Source organism: Tachysurus vachellii, chromosome 5 (assembly GCF_030014155.1).
Source record: "Tachysurus vachellii isolate PV-2020 chromosome 5, HZAU_Pvac_v1, whole genome shotgun sequence".
Taxonomy (NCBI): domain Eukaryota; kingdom Metazoa; phylum Chordata; class Actinopteri; order Siluriformes; family Bagridae; genus Tachysurus; species Tachysurus vachellii.
The window spans coordinates 27,982,696-27,993,785 of NC_083464.1; the positions used below are offsets into that span (position 1 = coordinate 27,982,696).

Sequence of the window (11,090 nt, forward strand, 5' to 3'; positions counted from 1 at the left end):
CACTCACGCAATTACACACTACGGACAATTTTCCAGAGATGCCAATCAACCTACCATGCATGTCTTTGCACCGGGGGAGGAAACCAGAGTACCCGGAGGAAACCCCCTAGGCACGGGGAGAACATGCAAACTCCACACACACAAGGCGGGAATCGAACCCCCGACCCTGGAGGTGTGAGGCGAACGTGCTAACTACTAAGCCACTGTGTCCCCCCCAGATTCTGTTTCAGCTCAAAGAAAATTCAAAGTTTTCTCTATCAGGAACAAAATCTAACCAAATATTCATTTTTTTTCTTTGGTCTTTTATTGAATTATTCACTTGGAGACTGCAGAATGAATTACACAGTAATATAATCACTTGATAAATATATAAATAGAATGTAGATAAACCATGTCTGAAACACACACGTCAACACCGACTGTATGAAATAGAATGACAATCAGAATGAAATGATTTGAAGGATTTTTGTGTGTAGACAGTGAGACTGTGAAAGTGATTTATGTAATATATGTGATAATTAGTATGTGCCATGTTCTTTATATTAAATATTAAAATATCCCACATTAGTTTATATTAAATCATTCTACAAAGCTGTGTTTTGTGAAACATAAGGCAGATGTGTTTATTAGTGTCACTGTGTCTTCTATTGCTAACTAGCCGAGCTCCAGGGATTTTCCCTTGTGCCTGTCCTGTCATGTGATGTGAGACGAGTCGATTTGGAGCTTAAAATCTAGAAAGTGCAGATGTCTCTATGGTCATGACTGTCTTCTGTCTCCTCTATCTCCTCTAAGACAGGAAATGAGGGTCATGGCTCTCACACGTCTTCCAGTGGGCTGTAGTGTCCAGCTTCACTGTCGGATGGAAGAAAAGTTTTATTTCTTCATTTAATGTAAATCAAGGCAGTTTTACTGAGACAGAATATTTAAACAGAAGCTGACTTACCTCTCAGCATCCTGTAAGAAAAGCAGAAACACCAGTGAGAAGACGTCCTCGTGTTGATCGTGTGGATCACTGACATTAAACATCAGCTCTGTGTATGTGTGTTTGTGTGTTTACCCGTTGTTTCTGGCCTCCTGTCTTCTTTACAACTCCCAATGTGTCAAAAGAGTGACTGCGCACCCGTATAGCTCTCTACAGGACAGACAGACAGAGAGACAGACAGTCAGATAACTACACAGGTGTTTAGTAATTTATTTATAAACCACTGTATGAGATGATCGGCGAGTCTCACTTTAAAGTTTTCAATGAATCCCCCTCCTGCTTCTGGAGGCGGGGCTACTGTGCTGGTGGGTGGTGCTGCGTTTCCCATCATGCAGTGGGAGCGTGAGGATAGCTCAGACCTCAGTGCCTCCAACAGAGAGCAACGAGTGCGCAGCTTCAGGGAAAAGAGAGAGAGTGAGATGTGTGTCTGTGTGTAGAGAGACTAATAAAGAGAACATGAGACAGGGTTCTGTGTTTAGTGAGATGGGTGTCTGTGTGTAGTGTGACTGATAGAGAGAGTTGGAATTGATTACCTCCAGTTTACTGAAGCGCTCAGCTCGGTAACATGAAATCTCCGCGTTGATCAGTTTGGAAAGAAGAAACTCGCGGAACACAGAACCCTGGAAGACACATGCTAACACGCTAAGTCTGAGACACACGTTAATTCTGAAACACACGCTAATTCTGAGACATATGTTAACTCTGAGACACATGCTAACTTTGAGACACACGCTAACTCTGAGACACATGTTAGGTCTGAGACACACGTTAACTCTGAAACACATGTTAACTCTGAGACATGTTAAGTCTGAGACAGACGCTAACTCTGAGACACATGCTAACTCAGACACACGTTAAGTCTGAGACAAATGCTAACTCTGAGAAACATTAACTCTGAGACACATGTTAACACTGAGACGCATGCTAACTCTGAGACACACTAACTCTGAGTCACATGCTAACTCTGAGAGACACGCTAACTCTGAGACACATTAACTCAGAGACACATGCTTACTCTGAGACACACTAACTCTGAGACACACACTAACTCTGAGACACACACTATACTCTAAAACACACAATAACTCTGAGACACACATTAACTCCAAGACACATGCTAACATGCTAGTTCTGAGACAGGTATGCTAGGCTGTGTAGCCACTGGGAAGTGTTTTTTTTTTTTTTTTTTTGTATTTTTTAACACAAACTCTTCAGATGAGTTTCTGTCGTATTTCTGTTCAACTTCATATGAGCAGATTCTCACCTCAGTAAATATAGGAGGGTTTGGGAGAGGCGGGCCAAACGGGGGCACATCCTCTCTGGCTGTGATGGACACCTGTCAATCAAAGAGTCAGTTATACTGCACACGAAATTACTGTCTCTGACACACATACACAAACACACACACAGTCATCTACCTGAAATGCCCCCCCGTCCCCTCCATCTGCCCCGTTTTCTCGTTTGACCCTCCTCACAGCGATGAAGCAGTGCAGGAAGTGGGAGCTGATGACATCACAGAGAAAAGGCGTTTTGCCTTCCTGATACACTACGGCCACGATGTCATTACCGATGTGACGCTTCCTCTGGAGCTGAACACACAACCAGTGCACTATGGGCATGTCCCAATCCACACACAACATTCAATACACACTCCATGTCATCATTTACATTTACATTTCCAGTATTTGGCAGATGCCCTTATCCAGAGCAACGTACAAAAGTGCTTTTAATTCTCTATCATTGAATACATTAACTCTGGTTCACTGGTTTACAGACTTAAGATACCATGAGACTAAAACACTATCCAAAGTTTTTTTTTAAATACACACTTACAACAAACAGGGGAGAAAGTGCTAGTTCAAGTATTTTCATAAAGAAATAGGTCTTCAACAGCCGTTTGAAGATAGCCAGTGATTCAGCTGTCCAGACCTTCAGGGGAAGTTTATTCCACCACCTCAGAGCCTGAACAGAAAAGAGACTTTTTGTATACCTACCTCTTACCCTTAGGGATGGTGGGACCAGTCGAGCAGTGCTGGTAGCTCTGAGGGTGCAAGGTGCAGTGCAAGGAGTGGTAAGGGCTTTGAGGTAAAAGGAAGCTGGTCCATTTTTGACTTTGTAGGCATCAGTGTTTTGAATCTGATTCAGCAGCATTTGATACGGTCAACCACAGGGCTCTCTTATCCACCCTCAGGAGTCTTGGGATTTGCGGATCAGCTTGGGAATGGTTTGCTTCCTACCTGGAAGGATGCTCATATCAGGTAACATGGAGGGGAGTGGCATCTGCTCCATGCAGACTCTCCACTGGTGTCCCACAGGGCTCAGTACTTGGTCCTCTTCTTTTCTCCCTGTATACTCACTCTCTTGGTGAAGTTATTTCCTCACATGGGTTCTCTTACCACTGCTATGCTGATGATACACAACTTATCTTCTCTTTCCCACCCTCAGATACCACAGCTTCTGATCGGATCTCAGCATGTCTGGCAGAAATTTCATCATGGATGTCTGCTCATCAGTTAAAACTCAATCCTAGCAAAACTGAACTGCTGTTCATCCCAGGTGATTCATCCCCAGGTCATGACCTTGCTATATCCTTGCACAACGATCTGATCTCCCCTTCAGCCACAGCTCGCCACCTTGGGGTAACCATGGACAATCAACTTTCCTTTTCCTCTCATGTTGCTAACGTGACTTGCTCATGTCGGTTTCTTCTCTACAACATTAGAAGGATTCGGCCATTTTTGTCCTCACAGGCTGCTCAGGTACCTGTTCAGTCTCTTGTCATTTCTAGACTGGATTACTGCAACGCACTGCTGGCAGGTCTACGTATGAACGCAATCCGCCCTCTGCAAATGATCCAAAATACAGCTGCACGGCTTGCTTTCAACCTGCCAAAGTTCTCGCATACCACCCCGCTGCTGCGATCCCTCCACTGGCTTCTGGTAGCTGCACACATCAGATTCAAAACACTGATGCTGGCCTACAAAGCCAAAAATTGACCAGCTCCCTCTTACCTCAAAGCCCTCATCACTGGCTATTTTCAAGCGGCGGTTGAAGACCTACTTATTCAGGAAACACTTCAACTAGCACTTCTTTCCTTATCTTTTGCATTTAAAAATAAACACAACCTTTGACACTGTTTCATTGTAACTTTGAACAAATGTTTTAAACTCATGGCATCTTAAGTATGTAACCTAGTGAGCCAGCATTAATGATTCAATGTTAGAGATTTAAGCACTTATGTACGTCACTCTGGATAAGGGCGTCTGCCAAATGCTGTAAATGTAAATGTAGCTATCAGAAGCCAGTGGAGGGAGCGCAGCAGCGAAGTGGTATGTGAGAACTTAGGCAGGTAGTAAACAAGGAATGGATCATTTGCATAGGACGAATTGCATTTATAATTAGACCTGCCAGCAGTGAGTTGCAGTAGTCCAGTCTTGAGATGACAAGAGACTGAACAGGTACCTGAGCAACCTGTGTGGAAAAAACAGTTGAATCCTTCTAATGTTGTAGAGAAGACAACATTAGAAGGATTGAACAACATGAACATGTCACATTAGCAACATGCAAAGGAAAAGGACAGTTGATTGTCCATGGTTACCCTAAGGTTGCAGGTTGTGACTGAAGGGGAGATCAGATTGTTGTGCAAGATCATGACCTTGGGATGAATCACCTAGGATGATCAGCAGTTTAGTTTAGCTGGTTTGCTTCAACTGATGAGTCATCATCCACAATGAAATGTCTGCCAGACATGCTGAGATCTGAACAGAAGCTGTGGTATCTGAGGGTGGAAAGGAGAAGATAAGTTGAGTATCGTCAGCATAGCAGTAGTAAAATAACCTGTATAAGGGAAATAACACCAAGAGAATGAGTATACAGGGAGAAAAGGAGAGGACCATAGTGTTGATGAAGGGCAGAAGGTTTTGTGTGAGGGTCAGGAGCACAGTGAAAGCGAGTGAATCCAATCGGCAGGTGGTAGGATTGCAAGACCAGATGAGTTGTAAAATCTCTTCTGCTACTACGGTTGAGAAATGTGACAATTAAGGAGTAGGGGAATCCTAATTATAAAATGTAGGTGTAGTCAGGGGAGACGTGAAGGTCCTGCAGATTTTCTCAATCTTCTAATGGCAAAAAGAAGCAAAGTCTTCCGCAGTCAGGGAGTAGGATGCAGGTGGAGCCAGGTGGTTGAGTAGAGAAGAAAAGATGTTGTGGAGCTTACGAGGGTCTTGTGCAGAAGCTTCAAACTTTTCCTTGTAGAAGGAAATCTTGGCAGAAATCACACCTGGTGAGAACTTGGCCAGGAGTGTACGGTAAGAGTCAAGATCTGCATCAAGTTGTGATTTCTTCCACTTTCCCTCTGCTGAAGTTAGCTCTCTTAGATTGCTGCACAGCACAACTGAACGCCAAGGAGCAGAACAAGAAGTCTTCTTGGGTTCAGTGGACAGAAAGCAGAGAAAGCCCATGGTTCAGGAAAGAGAGGAGAGGAAAGTGTATGTGGCTGAGTCCAAGTGTAATCACTGCTCTGTGGGCATGTCTCAAACCACACACAACATTCACTACACATTCCATGTCATCACTGCACTGTGGGCGTGTTCCAAACCACACACAACATCTACTACACACTTCAGTGTGGGTGAGTCTGTGATGAATTTGTGGCTCTAAGTGTGATCATTAAAAATTTTGCACATTTTATAATAATAATGTTAATATAATTAAATACATTGTGTCAGATTTCTGAAGTCAACATAATAATAATAATAATAATAATAATAATAATAATAATAATAATAATAATGGTTGTTTTGTCCTACCTGCTGCGTGTCTCCATCTGTAAAGGGCAGTTTAGTTGATACGTGGAACATGATCTCACGGCCGTGAAAGGATGTGAACACCGCTTCACTTCCTGTTTGGCCATGTGACACATCCAGACCCCCTCTGAAGCTGAACAATCAACACGGTCGCTTTATTACACAAACTTTCACATTTCATTAACACTAACATAATATACACAAACTGGATGAGTTTCTCTCAGACACACTGAGACTTCCTGAGCTGAGACGCTGAACATCCACAAGTCTCACACTGAGTGTGTTATTTTAGTTGTGTGGTGATATTCTGGTGTGTTGTTGTGTGTTCTTGTGTTGTGTTACCCGGTGAATCCTCGTAGTTTAACGGTTTGTCCCAGAATAGACAGGAAGTGTTTAAACTCCTCACTCTCTTCATTATTACTGAGAATCTCCTCCTCTGTTAACTGTAACAAACACACACCTGACTGTACCACTGGCAGACAAATGAGCATGTGTGTGTGAATAATAATAATAATAATAATAATAATAATAATAATAATAAAAAGAAAAAGAAAAAGAAAAAGAATTGCATTACTTGTCCTTCCTTCTGATATAAAACACCAAATTTGAAGTTTTGAGACATTCTGTGTTCATCAAATGCTGTTATCAGCTCTGGAGCCTGAAACACACACACACACACACACACACACACACACACAATGGTTTGTAAGAGTAGGAATATTAAGCACTGGGTTAAACACAAACATCATTTCTAAAGTGAAACTCTGACCTTCAGGTAACTGACCACTTCAAAGTTGGACACAGTGACACTGGAACACAGCATCTGCAAAGATGTCACACATCTCACTATCACTCTCACTCTCAATTTCACTATCACTCTTAGCTCTGACTCTCAGCTCTCACTACCACTCTTAACTCTCACTCAGCTCTCACTATCATGCTCAGCTCTCACTGTCATTCTCAGCTCTCACTATTACTCTCAGTTCTTACTATTATTCTCAGCTCCATCTCACTCTCACTATCACTCTCAGCTGTAACTATCACTCTCAGCTCTCACTCTCACTCTCACTCTCAGCTCTCACTATTACTATCACTCTCACTATCATTCTCAGCTCTCACTATCATTCTTAGCTCTCACTCTCACCTCTTAGACTCGGCTCTCACTATCACTCTCAGCTCTCACTATCACTCTCAGCTCTCTCTCACTCTCAACTCTCATTCTCTCAGCTATTGCTCTCAGCTCTCACTCTCAGCTCTCACTGTCATTAACAGTTACATGTATCGCAGTGTATTGTGAAACCTTCATACCTTTGTGAGCTCCACAGCTGTTGGAAAGTTCTGGAAGAGAAAGATGGAGAAGGTGGCGTGCAGAGAGCACTCGTTCATCCTAAAGAGGAAAATGTCAGTGTGTGTGTTTGTATGTGTGTGTGTGTGTGAGACAGTGGGAGATTCTGACAGACAGATCTAACCTGAGAATGACCCTCAGTCGGTTCTCCTCCTCCTCCAGACAGACGGAAAGAACGAGTGGCCCGAGTGAGGGATCTACTGCAGTGAAAGTGTGATGGTACTGAGGGAGGAAAAGAAACACTGATGTTAATCTGAATGCTGCAGTATAAAATCCTGGAACAAGGGAACACAACAAGTGCACACTACAGTGAGTAGCTCATCGTCTCACTCAGTAATGATTCAGGAAGTACATCAAGGCACAACTTCCTGTTTCATTCTTAACCAGAAGATAATGAAGTGAAACATCACTCCATTCTGTTTAATCCTGAGCCCACTCCAAACCTTCATCTGGATCAGACCTGCAGTTTGAGAGAGCCTGGACAGTAGGGCAGTAGGTTCTGACCCTGTGTCTGAAAAACTCCTGGTAGATCTTGGCCTCGCTGTCTCGCTCCATGATGTCGTAGGATTCGAGGCCGAAGGAGGGACTGAAGGAAGTGGGACTCGTCTCCACACGTTTGTCTAAAGGAGGGTCGATCCAGTAACCTCCAGATTTTGGGGGCAGAATGAGGGGCAGACCGTCCCCTATCCTCAACAGCCGTGACTATGAGACAACCGACGGTGCGGATCAGACACAAACACAGAGAATTCTGTAAATATCTATAAGAACTTCTATAAGTCCTGAAAAATTTGATGATGTTTTCCTCAAAATAACAAGTTTTTAATCAGAAATAAATGAGGTGGTGAAGAGAACGTACTTTAAAAGGTGGAGGAAACTCACAGCGTTGTTCATCTAATCTGCTGCCCTGCAAAAATCAACTAACAAATAAAACTTTTACACACACACACACACGCGCACACAAACACACACATACACAAAAACACGCAAACACACAAATAAATACACAAACACACATGTTCACACAAACATACAAACACACACACAAACACAGACACACACACAAACATAAACACACAAACCTACAAACACACAAACACGTACACACACTCACACATACACAGACCTCAAGATGCTGAAACATGAATGAATACCTGCAGCTTCTCAATGATCTCGAACAGCTCCGTCACCTGCAGGCCACAAGAAGTTTAAATCATTTAGGTTCATATTCTGTAAGTTTTAACTTTTTTTACTTGAATTAGTGGGAAAAAAGGAATGTTTAGAAATAAATAACATTCTCAGAATTGATTAAATCCTTATTCTTATACTTTATTCTAAACCTTTAGTTCATTTAAGTAAATGTTGTTAAACCCTTTATTTTCTGATCTACAATCAAAGGATGTGGAAGAACAGCTTTGATCAAATAAATTAAAATGGAGTATTTTACCTTCTGGGTGGAGTTTGTGGGGACGAAGGGTTTAGTCTCATTGGATGGAGAGTCTAAAATATCCAGAATGCTGTGACCAACAGACTCAGAGCGACTGGATGCACATGACACGAGAACATAAGGAACCAAACACATGAGTCAGTGAAGCTTTGAAAGTTTATAATAAAGAGAACCTGTGTGTGTGTGTGTGTGTGTGTTTTCTACCTGCTCTCACTGTCACTGATGAACCGATCAATCCTGTAACACAGTAAAGATATACTGTAGTTGTCTGTGTGTGTATGTGTGTGTGTGTGTGTGTGTGTGTGTGTGTGTGTGTGTGTGTACATTACAGTTTTTTACAATCGCTATGACAGTTTTTTCAATACATTTAACAAGTTTCCTAAACTCTTAACGCACCAACACACCTAAAACACACAATTGGCAAAACGGTTAATTTCATGCTCAAAATCACACATTGTAAACTAAACCCCAAAACTAATTTTCAAAATACAATAATAAACTAACACAATACACTATGTCTACATAGTAGAGAGGCTACATTTTTGTTTTGTTGGGTTTAGTAAATGCATGCATTTTGTTTCTTTTGCTGCAGAAATTCAATAAAAAAAAATGAATGACCATCTCAGAGTAGCTTTATAAAATGTACAGTTTATGTAAAAAAAAAAATACAGACACAGAATTGCTGCAGTAAAGACTTTATTTGCAAAAGGACATTACTGCAAGATATACAAGCAGAAAAAGCACCGGAATTATAATACTGTAAATCTAAAGTAATCTTCTAATCTGCCCGGTCTTCTGCATTTGGCCACATTCTGAGGGAGGTAGACGGTGAATCCTTAGAGGGACAAAATACAGATACATATTAGAGACTGGAGGCATACAGTCACTCTAATACAGTAAATGGTAAAATTATTTACACTTTGCTGTAGGAGAAGCAATATCCTACCTGTTGGTTTCTCTCAAATTACTGACAATGGATGCCACTGTGTCCTGGCTGAGATTTGGCTGTACTCGTTCACCAGCCTCTCTGAATGATAGCCCGTGGTTTATGACATGGTCAATGATAGTAGCTCTTATTTGATCAGTTACCCTAGCTCTGGTCCTTCTTTGAGCACCACCACGCATTCTAACTCCTCTCCCTTGTCCTGGTACTCGTCTTCCTCTCCCTCGTGCAGACATTTTTTTTTTCTTTCTTTCTTTCTTTCTTTCTTTCTTTCTTTCTTTCTTTCTTTCTTTCTTTCTTTCTTTGTTTTGCTCTATATTGTTCCTTTACCACACAAGATCAGCCCAAAGAGTCCTCTTTTAGAACATATGATCATGCGATTGAAAAAACCTCAACACCTGAGTGTGGTTCCTAGATGGGAATCAGCTGTGATTTATATATTTGCATAACTGCAATAAGCTGTTTCTCATTAGCAATGGAATAAAATACAGGGAATATATTTGTGTTTCAATTCACAATATGAACAGCTGTTGACTTTGACTTTAGCCTATATAAGTTATGTTTAGAACATGATGTTATCTGTTCTGACATACAGTGTGAAAGCATTTGTAAATTTGACTGTAAAATTACATTGCTCTTGGTTGAGCTTTTGTGTAAAAGAAGTTCAAGCATTTTAAATTTGTGTTAACTGTATGCATTTTGTATCAAAGCAACAAGAAATGTGTTAATTGTACAGTATAGCCTACAAATACGGATGTTGTGCTAACCGTGTTAAGAGTTTAGGAAACATGTTAAATGTATTGAAAAAAACTGTCATAGCGATTGTAAAAAACTGTAATACCAGTGACAGGTGTTAATGTAAAAGTTAAAATAAAGAGAGACTGTGTCATTACACTCTGAGTCTTTGATCGTGTTTACAGAAATAATCCACTGCACTGTAACACCACTGTTCTAAACTAATGAACTCACTGATTCTCACACACACACACACTTATACACACATAAAGTGTACGCACCCTCCATACGCTCCAAACGTAAAACTCCTCTTCCGTGAGAAAGACGTGTCACTCCGTCTCTCCATCATTCCCTCAGTGGATGAAAGATTAGAGCTGCTGTACTCTCTCTCTCTCTCTCTTTGTTATTTAATCTCTCTTCATCCTTCCTCACATCCTGCTGCCTGTTGAATGACAGCTGCAACTCATACATGTGTCCAACTCACACACACACACACACACACACACACACACACACACACACACACACACACACACACAGTTAGATGATGTTGTACATGTAGAAGTGTAATGTCTTTACATTATTTTAAATTTCTATATAATTACTTATCCCAAACCTACATGATACACAACAATAAATAAAAAAATATCTCACAACCTCCTAATTACAAATACATCTCTCTCTCTCTCTCTCTCTCTCTCTCTCTCTCTCTGTGTGTGTGTGTGTGTGTATCTGTGTGATACACACCTCCCGTTACCCTTTCAGCTGGCATTGATAGTGAATAATTGATGAAACTGAAGAGGGCACATCAGCAGGGGAGAGGAAGAGCGTGAGGG

At 41.4% G+C, this 11,090-nt stretch overlaps 1 protein-coding gene across 1 annotated transcript; it reads right to left on the reverse strand.

The window, feature by feature from the left end:
- Positions 1 to 939: 939 nt before the first annotated feature.
- rap1gapl (RAP1 GTPase activating protein-like) lies at positions 940 to 10,600 on the reverse strand. Its single transcript, XM_060870577.1, has 18 exons — positions 10,536 to 10,600; positions 8,781 to 8,813; positions 8,577 to 8,670; positions 8,284 to 8,319; positions 7,989 to 8,036; positions 7,637 to 7,834; positions 7,257 to 7,354; positions 7,096 to 7,174; positions 6,557 to 6,610; positions 6,362 to 6,445; positions 6,130 to 6,230; positions 5,791 to 5,920; positions 2,401 to 2,571; positions 2,247 to 2,318; positions 1,516 to 1,602; positions 1,233 to 1,376; positions 1,058 to 1,132; positions 940 to 954 (listed from the first exon to the last, which is right to left on the reverse strand). Exons 1-18 carry the CDS (start codon positions 10,598 to 10,600, stop codon positions 940 to 942), a joined length of 1,584 nt encoding a protein of 527 aa, XP_060726560.1.
- Between the last annotated feature and the right edge of the window lie 490 nt (positions 10,601 to 11,090).